The sequence below is a fragment of the Ochotona princeps genome, chromosome 22 (assembly GCF_030435755.1).
Source record: "Ochotona princeps isolate mOchPri1 chromosome 22, mOchPri1.hap1, whole genome shotgun sequence".
NCBI lineage: Eukaryota > Metazoa > Chordata > Mammalia > Lagomorpha > Ochotonidae > Ochotona > Ochotona princeps.
The window spans coordinates 19097339-19116062 of NC_080853.1; the positions used below are offsets into that span (position 1 = coordinate 19097339).

Here is an 18724-nt window from a genome sequence, read left to right on the forward strand (position 1 = left end):
AGATTTATTCATTTTATTACATCGGATGGAAGATCTTCCTGTCTGTCTCTCCTCCTCTCTGTATATCTGGCTGTAATAAAATTAATAAATCTTTAAAAAAAAAAAAGATTTATTTATTTTTATTGGAAAGTCAGATATACAGAGAGGAGGAGAGACAGAGAGGAAGATCCTCCGTCCAATGATTCACTCCCCAAGTGAGCGCAACAGGCGGTGCTGCACCCATCCAAAGCCAGGAGCCAGGAACCTCGAACCTCCTTCAGGTCTCCCATGCGGGTGCAGAGTCCCAAGGCTTTGGGCCGTCCTCAACTGCTTTCCCAGGCCACAAGCAGGGAGCTGGATGGGAAGTGAAGCTGCCGAGATTAGAACCGGCGCCCGTATGGGATCCCGGTTTGTTCAGGGCCAGGCCACGCACCAGCCAGAGAGCCTGAGACATTGTATCCTTAAGGAATCTGATTGTTTCAGGTAGGTGGGAGAAAGTGTGCAGGGAGGCAGCCCTTGGCCTGGTGGTTCTGTAGTGCAGGCTTGGGGAGAGAGCTGCTTGGGTCCATCCCTGTGCACTGTGCGTCATTACCAGCTCTGGGTCTGGGGGCCTGCTAGACAGCACTGTAGAGAGAGCCCCCATCCCATGCAGCCCCGCATGTGCCGGATGCCCCTCTTGGTACCAGGAGGTTTCAATGTCAGTGTCAGGTACAGCCCACCTCTTCACAGTGGGATTTGTGGGGTGGAGGGAGGAACATAGGAATGCTGGACCTAGAGTGGCCCCACCAGTGGCGGTTGCAGAAGGGGGGATGTCACAGGGCAGCTGCTGGGCTGCCAGCCCGGTCACCGCCTGCATACAGCCTCTGCTCCAGCACCACACACAATGGGTACAAGAGCCTTTAATGGTCAGATTCACACAGATTCACATTACACGCCAAGCGTCACACCAACCAGTTCAGTGCACTGAACACGTCTCTGGTCTGGTGGGGAATCGGGAGGGCAGTGTACCTCAGGACCTGTGGGACTCACCTTCCTTCCTTCCTTCGGGGACCTGCTCTTCACTGGAAAAATACCTCAGGCAGGTCTATGGTTTCAGAAGTAGAATTTGGAGCAAGTAGATGGGGGGTGAGGGTGTGGGATGGTGGGACAGCTGGGATGAGGCATGGCCACAGAGCCGTATGTGGCCCTGGACAAGTGCCTCATCCTCTCAGGGTTTGGCTTCCTTGTTGGTAGCAAGGGCCTAATAGTGGTGCCTGCTCAGCGGGCCACAGTGGGCCTGTGGGGAAGGGGGATGCAGATGGCCCAGGGAGAGTGTGGCACCTGCCAAGCTTTGGTTTCTTTTGTCACTGTCTTGAATCTGGCTGGGTGAGGCCCGAGCATGGAAGTCTTCAGTCCATCCCCAGCTATTCTTCCTTGGAGCGCCCTCCCTTCCCCCTGCAATCCCACCACGCTTTCCTCCCTCAGCCCCAAGTATTGCTGGAACACTCCGCAAAGCTTTGTCAAAACTGGAGACAGGAGGGCTGGCCGCTGGGAGACTCCCTGGTCCCCGGGGGCTCACCATCTTTGGACACTGTCTGTTCCCTGTGGAGACACCACACAGGCCCTGCACAGCCTCTGCCCATGCACCATGAGGACCACCTCAGACACCCTGGCAGCCGGCCCTGTGGGGCTCCCTCCTCCATGGGGCTTTGGAGCGCTCATGGCTATGGCTTGTGTACTTCCCTGCCTTGTGTCCTCAGCCCCTCTGGAAGCGGGAGTGCTTGGAGGGCCAGAGCTCTATCTCATCCATGGCTGACCCTCCCAGTACCTGCAAAGGGATTTGGCCCACCCGAGGCGTTCCGTAGGTGCTTGTCCAATGAGTGTGAGGGGGCGGTGCTTCTCAGTGGCAATAGAAAGCTTGCAGTTTAATTCAGGAGCATTCCCAACACTGCCCAGGCCAGAATCTCCCAACCTTAGGCCTGGCTTCAGGTCTGACCTCGAGCCGGGTACTGTGGCCCCGACCCCAGAGACCATTCCCATAGCCACCTTGCACTAGGACCTCTTCCGCCTGCCAGCTCCGCTCTCCACCCCCGCCTGGTTCTGTCCCATTAGCATCCGGGGTGGTTTTGTTGTCCCTTTGTGCAGGGAGGGCTTTGGGACCAGCGTGTTTCTCCAATGTGAAGATTCCCTCGAGGCAGGACAGGGGTTGGAGAGTCACCAGGGCGGGCAGCCAGTGGTTGGGCCTGTGTATATGCAGAAGTGCCCACCTGTGTATGCATTTATGGAGAGAGGGCTATGGGTGTACTGTGTGGAGGGCTGACTCCCATTCCCAGGGTTCATTTGTGGTGGTGGAGGGGGCGTGTCCCCTGCCACACAGAAGCTGTACATTCCGGGGAACTCCCAAGTAGTGGTGTGGTGGGGCAAGGAGTGGCTGAGCTACGTGGGTTCCCCGGTAGCGGGAACACATGTGTGCTGTGGGAGGAATGGGGCTGAGCAAGTTCATACTGAAGTGTGTTTGCTATGCCTTGCTGGGTGGGGGCAGGGGAGGCCCGAACCCTGGGCTGTGTGAGCTGCTGGGTTTCATCTTTCTCCTGGTTTCACCACTGGCTCCCAAGCTCAGTCGCCTGCTGCTGCTCAGAGAGGCTGGGCCAGAGAGAGGTGGGGTCCCTTCCCGCCCCAGGGGTTCCCGGATGACTGGCCAAGGCAGCAGGCGTGGTCCTCTCCCAGCAGCCCCATCCGGCTGTTTGGAAGGCCCTGGTGCTCCCCCCACAAGGCCCTCGAGCTGAACCCCCTTTGCCATCTGATTGGAACCCTGGCCCGCCCCGCCCCACCCACCCCGCCCCCCTCCTTCCTTCTGCTTCTGGGGCTGGCCCTGGAAACCCTGGAAGCCGCCCAAGAGCATATCTTTGAAGCGCAGCGAAGGTTAGGAAGGAGGAAGACAGAAATGTCCTCTGGGCTGGGGGAGTAGGAGAAAGGAATTCCGTGCATGTTCCCTAGGAGTGCAGCCGGCCTCCCCCACCTCCCCGCACATCTCCCTGCCCACCTCTGGCCTCCGAGGGGCCCTGTGCCCAGCCAGCCCCCTTCCCGGGGCCGCCCTTGTTTACAGTGCTAGCTGCAACCTTGGCTGGCGAGGGTAGGAGCCAGGCCCCACCGTCCGCCCCTACAGGATGCAAGACCTCGTAATTGGCTTCAATTACAGGCAGCAGTGCGGGCCCTGGGCCCTGGCTTCCGACAGGAACCAGAGTCCAGGCTGCTTCCAGGGGGCTGTGCAGGAGGGCCCCCCTCCCCTGGCGCCCCGTTGACCCCTGCTTTTTCTCCCTCCACCCCCCCAATCAGGATGAAACCTCAGTGAGCAGTGGAGATTTTGATATGAGCGACTCCACATGGATGTCAGCTGAACCACACCTGGCCTCCAGCCTGAGTCCCAGCCAGGACGAAAGGATGCGGAGCCCGCAGAACCTCCACGGCCATGAAGATGGTGAGTGTCCCCAGTGCTGGCAGGGGAGTCGGGAGGGTGGGCAACAGGCAGATATCCCCAGGCTGGGCAGTGTGGCCAGCCTGTTGGGGAGGGGCCAGGCCAGACTTACAGCCACCCCCTCTGTCCCCAGAGACACAGCAAGGCTTGTCTGTCCCTCTTGGGGGACGTGGGGGTGGGGCGTTGCATCTAGTCCTTGTGGGCTGTGAAGATGTGGGGGAACCCAGCCTGTGAAGGCTTCTGGGGTGCTTGACCCAGACCCGGCCAGCTGCACCTCCTCTTCCCGCACCCGTCATGACACGACAGCTGTGTCCCCGCAGCTAGGATGAGGGGGGTGGCTGTAGGATGGGGCCCCTGACGCGGGATCGCTGTCCACACATCCCCGTAGCCGGCTGAGCTCTTGCTGGCCCCTGACTTGGCTCTGCCTGCAGCAGTAGCAGCCTGCGTCCTCCCTGCCTGTCATTGCAAGGGTTGGGGTCAGGAGTCAGCTCCCAGGGGCCCACTTCAGAGCTCCTACGTGGGGCTCCGGCATCAACGTGGGTATGGCAGGCCTGCAGGCGTGGGTGGCCCCCATGGTCCCCAGTGCCGTGGTTTCCGTGGAGGAGGTGGCCTCTGACAACTGGGGTGTAGGAGCCAGCAATTAGGAAGGGTTGAAGGTCGGGGCCTGGAATGTGGCAGGGAGGTGCAGGGTTAGAAAGGGGTGCGATGTTGGCTCAGTGCACCAGGCAGGCCGGAGAGTAAATAAGGGGTAGGAGCCTCCTGGTTTGGGTCAAAGTTCGTCTCCATGGCAGAACCCGCGCACCCGGCTCCCCGACTGGCCCCCTCAGCCTGAATCCGGCTTTGTCTGGGAGGAGACCCAGCCTGGAGGTGTCTGGGCCAGGGGCCGGGGAGCCAGGGCGTGCCTGTGCTAGGAGTGGGGTGCGAGGCTGCTGGGAAAGAAAGGGCTTTTGTACCTCAGTGCCTCGTGAGGTCAGCGCGACCCCCCTTGTGCTGTGTGCTCCCACCTCGTTCCCACGGGGGTGGGTACTGCCGGGTGGGCCGGGCTGGGTACTGCCGGGTGGGCGGCTGGGCTGCTGGAGGGCCACACCCAGGGCCAGCAGCCATGCTCAGTCCTACCCAAAGAGGACCTGGAGGAGGAGGAAGGCAGGATGGGTTGCCCAACCCTGCTCATCTGGGAAGCCTCCTGGTGGTGTTGGTCCTCGCAGCCACCCCTGGGGAGTGGCCACAGTGGGGGACACTTGTGGAGCCTCTCTCATGAGGGTCCGTTGATTGGTGGGAGTGAGGCTCAGCTGCCGGTGGTCCCTAGGAAGTGAGGTGGCCAGCAGCCAGTTGTTTATCAAGGCGGGCAGCTGGAGACGGAGGGGATGGTGTGGACTGTGCTGCCACCAATTTAATTATTTCATCAGGGGCTGCGTCTGGAGGTTTGGAGCTGCCGTGCTGGTGTGAGAGCAGTGCAGCCCCAGTGCTGGGGTCGTGGGGTTCCGAGGTGGCCCAGACTGGCCCATCTGGTCCTTTCCTTTGGCCAGGGGGCATGGGAGCTCCAAGGCTGAGCCCGTGACACCTCCTAGCCACATGGGTGTGGAGTAGCAGTGCGGCCTGGAGCCAACCCCTGCCCCCATACTGGTGGGCTTGGTGGGGTCCTGCTGTTTCCACATGGGACGCATGGCCAGGCCCTGGCAGGGCAGGTGCCACGGCTGAGTCCTGGTGAGCCAGAAGGGAAGTGAGCCCCCATGTGCCCTGCTCTGGGCCTGTCACTGCCTGCCCGCCTTTCCCTCGCACACCTCAGCTGGAGCTACCGCTCTGGTGCCATCTCACTGAGCATCAGGGAAGGCACCCGCGGGGGCCGGGGCCACACAGAAGCTGCTGCCCTCTCTCCGCTGTCAGGTGCGGGTAGGGGCCATGGGAGAGGTTGGGATCCTGCTGCGCTTCCTGCGCCTTCCCATCCCGCCCTGTGGGGCCACGCCCGGGCTGAGGCTTCCTGCTCTCCACAGGGTCCTGGCAGGGCCGTGTGCACATCCTACGTCCTTGGAGAAGCCCTGGGACTTAGGAGCTGCCCATGAGGGCACACGGAGGCTGGGCCCTGCTGATTCTATGGTGACACCGTTGGTGGGGCTCTCTGTTTCTTCTCCTGCGGCTGTGAGCACCCTGGGAGCCAGGACCCTGGCACCTAGCACTGGAGCTGGCAAGGCCAGGACTGGGGCAGTAGCTGTTGGGCGCCTGGGATGGACGAAGTTGTAAATGAGCGGGCCACGACCGGGCCCAACCTCCACAGGCAGGGCCACTGCTGCCATTTCCCCTTCAGGCCTCTCCCTCTGCCCGCTCCCTTCTCTCGCTCTCCCCCTCTCTCTCTCTGCCCCTTCCTGGATGGAAAATGTGAGGCCTGGCCTCGGCCAGGGATGCGCGGGGCCGGCATTACTCACCTCCTGGCCAGACAGGAAGCTCGTGCCGGAGGCCGGCTGAGGGTCCTGCTTTGACCTTGTGCAGGGTGAGTGGGTGTGGGTCTTCGGGCTGGAGCTGTGCAGGGTCCCGGGGGCATGCGGAGACCCCTCGTGTACGCCCCCAGCCCTGCTGTCTGTGCTCTGCCACGCCCAGGTGCCACCTTCCTTGGTCAAGGGCATGTCATTGGCCTGAGGCTGCAGAGATACTGCAGGTCTCAGGGGTTCCCCACCACTAGAATCCATTGTGTTGAAGAGGGGCAGCATGAGAATTTGGGGTCCCCACCAGCCATCAGCTTCCTGAGCTGCTTTTTTTTTTTTTCATCCCCCACATCCCAACCATCGGGTTTGTGGCAGAAAACTCAAGAACAATAAGGGAGAATAAGGCGGCTTAGAGTGGCCAGTGATCAAGGGCACCCCTACACCCCACCCAGGGTTGTTTCCACGTGAGACCAGAGCCTCCGTCCACTTTTAAGGGAGCAGCTGCAGGGAAGTGCAATAATTTAAAGATTTATTTATTTTTTATTGCAAAAGGCAGATTTACAGAGAAAAAGAGAAAGATCCTCTATCTGCTGGTTCACTCCCCAAGTAGCCACAATGGCCAGAGCTTAGCCAATCCAAAGCCTCCTGGAGCCAGGAGCTTTTTCTCCCACATGGATGTAGGGTCCCAAGGCTTTAAGCCATCCTCTACTGCTTTCTCAGGCCAAACTGGGGAGCTGGATGAGAAGTGGAGCAGCCAGGACATGAACTGGTACCCATATGGGATCCTGGCACATGCAAGGCGAGGATTTATCCATTGAGCCATGGCGCTGGGCCCCCGCCATGATTTTTAAAGTCAGTGACCATTATGCCCAGCTACGACCCTGTGTGCTCAGAGGTGACTGTCCTGTCTCTCAGAGAAGGGGGCATTTTGTGCCAGGGCAGGTGTCTGCTCCTGGACTCCTGCTCCTGTCCCGGGCCATGTCTCCCAAAGACTCCTTGTGCCCCTCAGCTGTACCCAGGAAAGCCAGAGCAGCATAGCCCCAGCCAGCCTGCCTGGCAGGGTGCTGATACGACACAGCTCTGGGAGGACTGAGCAGCATCCGGCTACTCCCGTGAGCACCCCGCCCAGGAAGGTCCCAGCACCTTGCTGTGGTAGTCTCGCTGAGCCCTGGCTGGCTCCTTCCTGCAGTGTGGTCTTGAGCAAGCTGCTTACCCTCTCTGAGCATTGGCCTGTGTCTAGGGCCCAGCCCTCGTACCCACTCACCGGGGCGGTGGTCATCCACCCAGGTGTCCCCCTACAGCTTTTGGTAAGAAGGCCAGGCTTCCTGTCTCCCTGCTTTTGCTGCCCTGGGTGGGGCCCTCCACACCCGGAAGTGCAAACCCAGCAGGCGTGCAACCCACACTCCTGGGCCTCGTGTGCCAGGGGCGCCGCCTCTCCTGTCCTTGCCAGCCTGTTCCGAGTGAGACCCCCACTCAGCTGCACTGCCCTTGGCCCAGCTCCTGCTTCTACTCCCTCCTCTCCGGGTGGCTTGGGGCAATCCTTCCCCTCGTGGGGCCATGTCTGATGACCCTACATCCCCTGCCACCCTGGCCTTTGATCGGGCCAGCTCTATTCCACCCCAGGGTCCCACGCTGGTAAGCAGCCAGGCAGCTGCAAGGCCAGGGGCCGCCACCCACCCGAGGGGATGGCTGGGTACACAGGTAACAGCTCCCCTCGTGGAGGCAGGGTCCTGAAGATGCTCCACAGGGAGCCCCGGCAAGGGCTGGCAGGGGCTGTGCAGGGAATGGGGAAGGGCAGGTGGGCTCATCCAGGGCTCCTGTAGCACCCCTCGGTGGTGTTCTTGGCTGGTGTTCCCACTCCCACGGCCCTTACCCACAGGGTCCACAGAGCTCTGCGGCCTGCTACCACCAAGCCCTTGCGCCGAAGCACCCCTAGCTTGGTGTGGCCTTGGGGACTGTCTCCTAGTGGAAGGTGGCAGCCCCTCCCCACAGCCTGGTAGGATTGGCCTTGGAAGCTGAGCCTTCTCTCCCCCCTGCACCTGCGGCCCCGCCCCACCCCCTCCCTGTTTCTCCAAGGTGGGGCTTGAAGGCCAGTGTGGGCCTCGCTTGCCCCTCACTTCTTGGAGGAGAAGAATCTGCTGCATCAGAGGGCTGCACACTGCTGCTGCGACCTCCTCCTCTTTCCTTTTCTGCCCTCCCCTCCCCCACTCTCAGAGGCAGAGAGCTGGGGCCCAGGCCCTTGCAAGGATTGGCCACAGGCCATACTAACAGTCCTGGGTTACAGGCAAGTGTCCATCATCAGCTGGGCTGCAGGCAACACAGACGGTGCTGGCCGGTGCTGGCTCCCAGCCTGTTGGGTGCTGAGAGAGGCTGGGAGATGGCTCCAAGGGATCCCTTTATTCTGGGGGCTGGGGGCAGGGGTGCCTGCACAGCCCTGGCCTTGTCCAAGCTGCTGGGGGCCTCCATGTCCACGAGGCTCCAGTTGGCACAACAAGCTGAAGGACAGTGCAGAGAGGTCCACCTGCTGAAAGAAAGAGAGATGGCCCAGACCCACACCTGGAACGCCAGCCTGGGCCTTGGGGGCCAATCCCAGCTTCCGCCCTCTGCTGCTGAGCAACGGCCATGGGGAGAGGTACCCCCAGCTGCAGCCCAGCCAAGGACAACTTTCCCAAGAAGCAGGAAGTGGCCAGGGTCACGTTGGTGTCACCACTGGGACCTCAGGACTGGGCTGTAGCAGAACCAAATCATCATTCCGGGAAGAATGCTGGGGGTCTGCTGGAAGCTGCTTGTGTGGAAGCTGGGGCTTGGCCTGTACCCTGTGAGACACTCGCACGCAGCGGCAGTAGGGCCTTCTGTGGCTGTTTGCTCTTGTGAGCATGTGCACATACCTGTGTATGTGTGTGCATGTGCAATGGGGGTGGCATCTCAGTTAATGCTCTGCACACTGACTTAGCATTTATTTCTCACTGCCTGTGCTTGACCTGGAGGGTGGGGCTGGGAAGGCGGCCAGGCCTGGGAGGACACAGACCTGGGCAGGCACTGCTGGGTGTGTTTCCCTGAGCAGAAGTGGCCAGGAGTGGGGGAGGCGCAAATCACCGTGCAGATGGGCAAACCCAGGCTTCAGAGACGCCGGAAGTCCCGAGATGAGGGTGGAGCGGGGGTCACATGGACACCACTTCTTCCTCCGGGCGGTGAGCTGGCCAGTTGCCGGCCAGCAGCCTGTAGTTTCCCACTGGGAGGGAAGGCCACATAAGCCAGGTGTGCTGAGCTAGGAAAGACGGAGATTTATGGTGGTCTCCAGCCTGGGCTGGGCACGTGCTGAGGGCAGGGGTCAGGATATGCCACCCGTGTGCACTGGGCACTGGGCTTGTCTCTGTTTCAGATACCGTCTCTTGTTTGCTAATGAAATGTTTCAGACATATGAGATAAATACAATAGACTGATAATTAACTCCACCTGCATTTTCATTTTAAAAATATAGTGACTGGAAGACCTGAAAGGACACAGGAGGGAACTTTGAGAAGTTTGTGAAGGGGCAGTTGGCACAGCAGAGAAGGTGCCACTTGAGGGGCCCGTGTTGTGACCTAACAGGTTGAGCGTCCTCCTGCAATGTTGGCATCCCCTATAGGTGCCAGTTCATGTTGCAACTGCTCCACTTCTGAACCAGCTCCCCACTGGGGAGTGAACCAACACTGGTTCATGTCCCGGCAGCCCCGCTTCCCAGCCAGCTCCCTGCTTGTGGCCTGGGAAAGCAGTTGAGGGCAGCCCAAAGCCTTGGGATCCTGCACCCGCGTGGGAGAGCTGGGAGAAGCTTCTGGCTCCTGGCTTCAGTTCAGCTCAGCTCTGGACATTGCAGCCACTTGGGGAGTAAACCAGTGGATGTTTCTCTTTCTTTCCTTCTCTTCTATAAATCTGGTCTGCCATTCTAATAAAAATAAATAAATCTTAAAAAAAATAGGCAGACAACTGGTATTTAAATTGGTGCCCACATGTGATGGCAGCAGGACAGGTGGGAGTTTAGCATGCTCTGTCACCATGGTGGCCCCAGGATTCTCTTTATATTTTTGTATCTCTGGATTTCAAAAACAGACTAATTTTTAAAAAAGATTTATTTATTTTTATTGGAGAGTCAGATCTACAGAAAGAAGGAAAGAGGGAGAGCAAGATTTTCCATCCTTTGGACACCCGACGCCCATATGAGATCCTGGTACATGCAAGGCGAGGATTTAGTCTCTAGGCTATTGCGCCAGGCCCCCTAAATGAATTTTTTTGTTTAGTTTTATTTATTTGAAAGGCAGAGTTAGACACACACACACACACACACACACACACACACACACAGCTTCCATCCCCTGGTTTACTCTGCAAATGGCCATGATGGCCTGGGTTTTGCCAGACCAAAGCTGGAAGCCTGGAGCTTCTTCTAGGTCTCCCATGTGGATACAGGGTCCAGATACTTGGGCCATTTTCCACTGTTTTTTTTCCAGGTGTAACAGCAGGAAGCTGGATTAGAAGTGAAGCAGCTAGGGTTTGATCTGGTTCTCATACAGGATGCTAAATATAGTAGCTTTATGTGCTATGCCACAACACTGGCCCCTAAAAAAATAATTAAGTTCATGGGAAACCAGAATTAAAGTATCAGTTTATTTTGGTGCAATAATATAATGTGAAAAATACTAACAAAAAACTGTATTGATTTTTTTTTTTTAAAGATTTATTCATTTTATCACAGCCAGATATACACAGAGGAGGAGAGACAGAGAGGAAGATCTTCCGTCCGATGATTCACTCCCCAAGTGAGCCGCAATGGGCCGGTGCGCGCCGATCTGATGCTGGGAACCTGGAACCTCTTCCGGGTCTCCCAAGCAGGTGCAGAGTCCCAATGCATTGGGCCGTCCTCAACTGCTTTCCCAGGCCACAAGCAGGGAGCTGGATGGGAAGTGGAGCTGCTGGGATTAGAACCGGCGCCCATATGGGATCCCGGGGCTTTCAAGGCGAGGACTTAAGCCGCTAGGCCACGCCGCCGGGCCCAAAAAACTGTATTGATTTTGAAGCTGTTTTTGTTTCAAAGGTTTTTTTTTGATGGGGGTTGGAATGTGTAGATCTTCCTTCTGTTGGTTGATTCTCCAAATGGTTACAGCAGCCAGGTCTGGCCAAGCCTAAGCCAGGAATTTCATCCAGAGGCCACCCTCTTCTTTCCCCCTAGCAGGGAGCTGCAAGGGACGTGGGGCAGCTGAGACTTGAACCGGTGCTGCAGGTGGCAGTTTGACCCTCTGTGCCACAATGCCACTGGTACGTTTTTTTATGGGCACTAGTTTGTATCCCAGCTGTTCCACTTCCCTTCCAGATCCTGCTTGTGGCCTGGGAAAGCAGTCAAGGACAGCCCAGAGCCTTGGGACCCTGCACCCGCGTGGGAGACCTGGAAGAAGCTTCAGCTTCCGCTCCTGGCTTTAGGTTGGCCTTTCTCTGGTTGTTGCAGCCACTTGGAGGTGAACTAGTAGATGGAACATCTTCCTCTCTGTAGAGCCAACTTTCCAATGAAAAGAAATTTTTAAAAGTTTAAAACACTAAAAAAGAAATTATAATATTTGTTTCAATTTTAGTATATATGTTGCCGAAGTGAGCACTATAAGATTTGTTTGAGAGAGTTACACAGAAGAAGGAAGAGAGAGAATTTCCACGTGCGGGTTCACTTTCCAAATAGCTGCAATAGGAAGGGCGAAACCCGGTAGAAACCAGGAGCCAGGAATTTCATTTCTTGTCAGTGAAGGAGTTGGAGCACTGGTGCCATCCTCTGCTGCCTTCCCAGGTACATTTGCAGGAAGCTGGATTGGAAGCAGAGCAGCTGAGACTCCAAATGGGCTTCCCGTATAGGATGCCGCTGTCTTAGGTGGCAGTGTAATCCACCACACCACCACACCCTTAAAAATTGTCTTTGCGGGCCCGGCAGCGTGGCCTAGCAGCTAAAGTCCTCGCCTTGAACGCCCCGGGATCCCATATGGGCGCCAGTTCTAATCCCGGCAGCTCCACTTCCCATCCAGCTCCCTGCTTGTGGCCTGGGAAAGCAGTTGAGGATGGCCTAAGGCCTTGGGACCCTGCACCCGCATGGGAGACCTGGAGGAAGCTCCTGGCTCCTGGCTTTGGATTGGCGCAACTCTGACCGTTGCGGCTCACTTGGGGAGTGAATCATCGGACGGAAGATCTTCCTCTCTGTCTCTCCTCCTCTATGTATATTTGACTTTCCAATAAAAATAAGTAAATCTTTTTTACAAAATTGTCTTTGCAGGAAAAACTCTTAAGTTTTTAAAGATTTATTTTTCTTGGAAAGTCAGCTATACATAGAGAAGGAGAAACAGAGAGGAAAATCTGTCCAGTGATTCACTCCCCAAGTGACCGCAATGGTCGGAGCTGTGCCAATCCAAAGCCGGCAGCCAGGAACCTCAAACCTCCTCCAGGTCTCCCATGCGGGTGCAGGGTCCCAAGAATTTGGGCCGTCCTTGACTGCTTTCTCAGACCACAAGCAGGGAGGTGGATGGGAAGCGAGGTTGCTGGGATTAGAACTGGTGCCCATATGGGATCCCGGGGCGTTCAAGGTGAAGACTTAAGCCGCTAGGTCACTGTGCCAGGCCCCAAAACTCTAACTTTTGTTTTCATTCATTTTCCCGATGTTTTGAAAGTGCCCTTGCATGTTATTCATGTTTCCTTTCTAGCAGATAGCACTGCCTTTGGCTGTGGGGTCTGTGAGCTCTGGCAGGTACAGGTATAGGTACCTGCTTATGGAGCATGTCGCAGAAGCCCCAGTCACTGTGGGAGCATCAAGCTTTGCTAGGGCAGAGATGCCCGAGGCTTGGACTGTGTATCAAGCCCTGCAAGTGGGACCCAGCAGCGGGATGCTTGCTCTCTGCCCTTTGCCGTTGGAGTCTCAGGGACACAGTGGTGTGCTCAGGGGACAGGTGCCCATGGGGTCTGTTGCCTGTTGAGATGCCAGTATCCCATGTTTGAGCCCCGGGCCTCCCACTTGTCTTCTGGAGGAAGAGCGGGTAGCCGCCAGGAGTCTGGTGTTCCTTAGAGCTCTGCATCATGTAAATACAGCCCAGGCTGCCCACCTCCCTCTCCCTCGGAGCATTGGTGGGGGACAGCCCCAGATTCCAGGCAGAGTCCAGCCGCAGCCCACAGCCCAGAGCTACCTCCCACATCCTGTGGGCCATGCCCTGGTGTGCCCACCCCCTCACTGGCTCATCTTTGTGTGTGTGTGAATTATTGATGCTCATCCTCCCCTGCCAGCCTGCTCCTATGACCGAAACCCCACCAGGAGGCACCACAGCAGCCGCCTGTGTGCTGGGTCCTAGGAATGGGGGGCAGGGGGAGATGCCTTCCACTTGCCCTGGCCCAGCCTGGCCTAGCCCGGCCCTGGCGGCTTGCACAGAGCCAGGCTTGTGCGGGCTGTGGGGCACTGGCGCCCACATAAGGGCATTGTTTGCCGAGGTCAAAGGGGTTTTTGTCTCCTTCTGGAAGGAGGAACAGTTTCCCCCATTCATCACTAATTCCCCCGTTTGAATAGCACCACACTGCCTGGGTTGGAGTAGATGGGCCCGGCCGCCTGCCCTGCCCGGAGGCGTTCCGGGCACAGGTGGCAGGCTCCGGGTCCTCCCCATTCGAGGAGCTGCCCTTTGTTGGGGCTGGGGAGGGCCCAGGGCATGTGGCGATCCTGGGCATGGGAGGTGCCTTCCCATCTGTGCCTGGGCTGCCTGTCGCAGGCAGCCAGCAGGTAGCCCTGAGCAGGCTTCCCCCGCACCCCCAGGGGCCTTCCTGGCACAAAGACAAGATGCCAGTCAGGCAGGGAGCACAGAATCACCCTGTGTCTCGTCCTTGGACTCCATTCCCAACTCCAGGGCTGGGGTGGGCCCAACCAGGCACACCACCTGACCCGAGAGCCCCTCAGCTGGATGCCTGCACCCCTGGAGGCACAGGGGCCAGCTGCGTGTTTTCAGAGTTATGAGAGGGTGGTGGCAACTCCCCGAGCTGTAGATAAGTGGTGCCCACGAGGCGGACCGTGCCCAGGGTCATGCCCCCAGCCCCTGGAGCCATCTGCGTCTGCGTTTGGGTTCATGTCTGATTCTCTTGCATCTTGCTTCTTTGCAGGGCTGTGGGGTTGGGGGGGGGTCAGAATGGGGCAGAGCCTCTCTTTTCTCTGTGTTCTAGCCACAGGGTGGGACATTGCACCAGCAAACCCCAACCCCCAAATGCTTCTGCCCACCTCAGGCTGGGCTGGGGGACAGGGTCCCAGGGAGGAAACAGGCCAACTTCCTTTCCTTGACTACTGCCAAAGGGAGGACCCCCTGAGCTACTCTGAGCCGAGCAGATACATGGACATAAACCTGCACCTCCAATAAGCCCCCACAAGAGGGAAAGCTCTTGGTCTTGCTCCTGCACTCCAGGAGTCTGAGGGTTTTTGGTCTGAGGCAGAGGGGGAGTTGGAGAGTCTTTCCGCACTCTGGCCCTGCAGCCCTGCTCTCCCTTGCACAGCCCGCCTGCTAAGCAGCTCCCGCTAGAGCCAGCTCCTCCTCCCAGTCTGGCTCAGTCACATGTTGGCACTGGTTGCTGAGTGGCCAGCTGTGGGGCACGTGCTCAGTCCAAGGAACCCTGGCTAACCCCAGGGCACTCACTAGAGGAAGGGGCGTGGCTTCTGGGGAGGCTGGAGTGAGCCGTGCCCATCCCCTGCGGCCCTGCCAGCTGGGTCTCAGGCGGCAGCTCAGCCACAAACCCAGTGAACACAGTAGCATTGTGAGATGGTGACAAATTGCTCTGGGAGAAATAGGTAAAGGGGTCAGCGTGTCAGAGCAGGGCTGCCCAGGCGACAAAGGAGGGAGCCAAGGGATTCCTAGGGAGGCAATGGGGCCAGCAGGTGGAGCAGGCTGGGCTGAGAAGTAGGAGTAGCAGGGCGGCCCATGGAAGGAGCCTGGTGTCTACTTACAGGCTGCTACCTGCATCATCTTTTGTCCCCCCACTGGCTGTGACCACCTTGGATGGGACCCCAGCTGCCTGCTTCCCCTGCCCCCAGATCAGCATAGATGAATGGGTTGGCAGCAAACCAGGACATACAGGCCCATAGTTTTGGGTTATTTGTTGGGAGTATGATAAAACAGATACCAAGGAACTTGCACACACTGGTTGGAATTGAAATTAAGTGTTTTGGGTGCCAAGGTGCTATGAAACCCACCTGTACGTGAATCATGTCAGAATTGCCTTCTCAAACATTTTGAAGTGTGTCATGGAGGAGAGATGCATTGGCAGGGCTGTGCAGCCCGCACTGCGACCTGCAAAGTGCTTCCCATGGCCTATGTTGCCCCTTTACCTGCCACAAGAGTGCCATTTACCCCTGTGCATCTGCCCGACCCAGCAGGCCAGGGGAAGCAGAGAGGCATGCCTCCTTTTCTGTCTGGTTCCTTTCCCTCAGCCAAGCAATATTCGCTGTACGGCCAGGTCGCATTGTGTGCATCCTATTTTTAAGACGTATTTTTATTGGACAGATTTACAGAGTGAAGGAGACAGATTTTCCATCTGCTGGTTCATTCCTTAAATAGCCACAACGGCCAGAACTGAGCTGATCCAAAGCCAGGAGCCAAGAGCCTCCTCCAGGTCTTCCATGTAGATGCAGGGTCCAAGGCTTTGGGCCATCCTCGACTGCTTCCCTAGGCCACGAGCAAGGAACTGGATGGGAAGTGGAGCTGCTGGGATATGAATCAGTGTCTATATGGAATCCTCATGCATGCAAGGCAAGGACTTTAGCCACTAGGTCACCGTGCTGGGCCCAAGAGAGCTCTTCTATTTGCTGGTTCACTCCCCAAAAGGGTGAGGTCCTAGCCAGCAGCCCAGAATTCCATTAGGGTCTCCCCACTGCCTGCAGCCTTCCGGGGGTACACGACAGCAGGAAGCTGGACTGGAAACAGCTGGGGCATGGGTATAGGACAGACCATCTCAGGTAATGTTAGTCACTGCACCAGTCCAGCTGCCGGCGGCCACTCACTGGGGATGTGCAGGATGCTAGAGGTAATTCTTTTAAGAATGAGAATGGGCCCGCACGGTGGCCTAGTGGCTAAAGTCCTTGCCTTACACACACCAGGATCCCATATGGTCACCAGTTTATATCCTGCTTCCCATCCAGCTCCCTGCTGTGGCCTGGGAAAGCAGTCAAGAATGGCCCAAAGCCTTGAGACCTTGCACCCATGCAGGAGACCTGGAAGAGGCTCCGGGCTCCAGGCTTTGGATTGGCACAGTTCTGGCTGTTGTGGCCACTTGGGGAGTGAATCAACTTAGGAAAGATCTTCCTCTGTTTCTCTCCTCTTAAATGAGAACTGTGTGAGCACACCGGCACCAGTGTCACCTGTTCCAGTACAAGGGCATAGCCCTGGCACAAGGGGCCCCCCATCTCAGGGAGGAAAATGCAACAGTGAGGCAGCCTGCCAGGGGTAGCTCTGCAGCCAGCCTGGGGCTGTGGTGGACATGGTAGCTTGGCCGCCTCGCAGTATGCTGAGGAGCAGCCCCTCCTTCCACAGGACGCCAAGGTGCCCGGAGGCCAAGCAATGACTGGAAGAGGAGTTCTCAAAGTGGTCTGAATGACCCACCAGTGCCATCATCAATTCCACAGGCCCTGCTCGGGGCCAGCGGGAGGAGCCTTGACTTACAGCTGGTGGGGACTGGAGGGAGGAGATGGGCTGAGGGACAGGTGTGCTAGCAGACTGCAGGGCCCACGTGCAGGCCTGGAGCTGTGGGGTTGGGAGTCCCGGCTGCTGAGAGGCAGCTTATGGTGGCCGCTGTGAGTGTGGGGTTTGGCCGGCGGGGAGGGGGCAGTTGTCCCAGGATCAGCAGTGTGCATCTGATCCTGGGGAGGGTTGGCTCCAACGCTGGGCACCCTGTGCCTTCCACAGGCCCCAGAGGCTGCCAGGAGAGAAAAGTCCCTTGTGGAGGGACAAGAGGCTGCAGGCCTGGAGTCTCTGGGGGTGTGGGGGCTGTGGGCAGGCGGGGAGCAGAGAGCCAGGCTGCCTGAAGGATCAGGGGCTTGACCCAGGGGACCTGCGGGGGGGCTGAAGGGGGAGGGTCCACTGTGCTGTGGTCTTTCCCATTCCCCTGATGGGCAGCCTGGTCCCGCCTCCTGGGCAACTGGGAGACCTGTGATTGGTGGGGATGTTAGAGCCACTCCGTCGCCATGGGGACGCTCCAGCCCCGTGCCTGTACCCGGTGCCCAACACCAGGGACTAAATCTTAATCTACCAGCCAGGAGGGTGTGGGCCGGCACAACCCTGGCCTGGGAAAGGGGAGGTTAAATATCCCCCATCCACACCTGGTTCAGGTGCTGAGACACCTGGGCACCCGAACGTCAGTGGCCCCGGGAAACCCTGTTAGGTGGCTCTAGGACTGTCAGGGTGGCTCTGGCCTTTGCTCCTACAGCCCATGAGGCCTGGAGTGTCTCTGGAGCTGCCCCCTTTCCCTGGTTGGTTGGTTCTCCCGGGTGCCGCAGCCGATGCAGCACTCTGGGCAGCAGGGGGCATCCTCGTGCAGTGCTTTGTTGGGTCTGCAGCTCTGGCTTGGGATGCTGGAGGCTACAGGTCCTGTGCAGGGTAGGACAGATCTGAGGGGCTCAGCCACCTGTAAGAGGGTGTAGGAAGGGCCTGGCGGCATGGCCTAGCGGCTAAAGTCCTCGCCTTGAACGCGCCGGGACCCCATATGGGCGCCTGTTCTAATCCCGGCAGCTCCACTTCCCATCCAGCTCCCTGCTTGTGGCCTGGGAAAGCAGTAGAGGATGGCCCAAAGCTTTGGGACCCAGAAGAGGTTCCTGGTTCCCGGCGCCAGATCGGCGCAGCACCGGCCGTGGCGGCTCACTCGGGGAGTGAATCATCGGACGGAAGATCTTTCTCTCTCTCCTCCTCTCTGTCTATATCTGCCTGTCCAGTACAAATAAATAAATCTAAAAAAAAAAAAAAGAGGGTGTAGGTGACCAGGTGGCCACACACCACCACCTGGGAGCTGGAGAAGAGAGCCTGACCAGGCCCATGCAGCCTGGGGGTGTCTTGCCACCTCTGGCCAGGCCCCTCACTCCCACCTTGAAGGTGGCCCTCCCTGGTTGCTGACCCCTGCCACTGCGCGGCCCATAGCCCCCCTCTCACCCTTAAGGTGCTGAGGTGGGTGGTGGGAAGGGTTCTCAGGGGCTGGCAGGTGCTGGGCTGGATCTCATCATTGGTCCGCTTGTTGCAGACGACTCCTCCTCTGAGAGTGGCAGCGGCCATGGCTCTTCCACCCTGAACCCGTCCACATCAAGCAGCACTCAGGGTGACCCTGCCTTCCCTCAGACGAATGGCAACGGTGCTGCCGCCCCCATGGATTTTGCCTCGGCTGCGGAAGACCAACCCATCAACCTGTGTGACAAGCTGCCCTCAGGCTCAGCCCTTGGCACGCCTTCTTACCCCTCAGATGGCTGCGGCCCCGACGGGCTGCGGAGCCGGGTCAAGTACGCGGTGAAGACCACCCCTGAGGTGAGTTGGGGTGTGTGACCCCCTCCTTTCCTGTGTTGGGATTGACCGAGTGTACCCCGTACCTGCCCCTGGAGCGCTCTGCTGTGAAGTGCCAATCAGCTCAAAGCCTCCCATGTTCCAACCACTCTGCCTGGCTGCTGCACTCTGCAGGGACATGGCAGGGTAGAACCCTTTCCTCCCCCCGCCAACTCCAGGCTGGCAGGGATGGCACTGACACTGCTTCCAGGGTCCCAGCCACCAAGGCTTCTTGCAACAGCATAGGGCATACTGGCACGTGCCAGGCTGGGCCTGGGGCAGGCAGAGCTCCTGCCCCACGGATGGGGCGTTTTGCCTGGCAGGGCCCC

The 18724-nt window shown here is 58.3% G+C and overlaps 1 protein-coding gene across 2 annotated transcripts in view; it reads left to right on the top strand.

The window, feature by feature from the left end:
- The window catches only part of NOL4L (nucleolar protein 4 like), a 108620-nt gene that overhangs the window by 84193 nt on the left and 5703 nt on the right, over positions 1 to 18724 (top strand). For both annotated transcript variants that reach the window (XM_004585718.2, XM_058679338.1), the window contains 2 exons: positions 3295 to 3436; positions 18103 to 18380. In XM_004585718.2, the coding sequence (XP_004585775.1) occupies positions 3295 to 3436; positions 18103 to 18380 (420 nt within the window). The remainder of the gene's footprint in view (positions 1 to 3294; positions 3437 to 18102; positions 18381 to 18724) is intronic.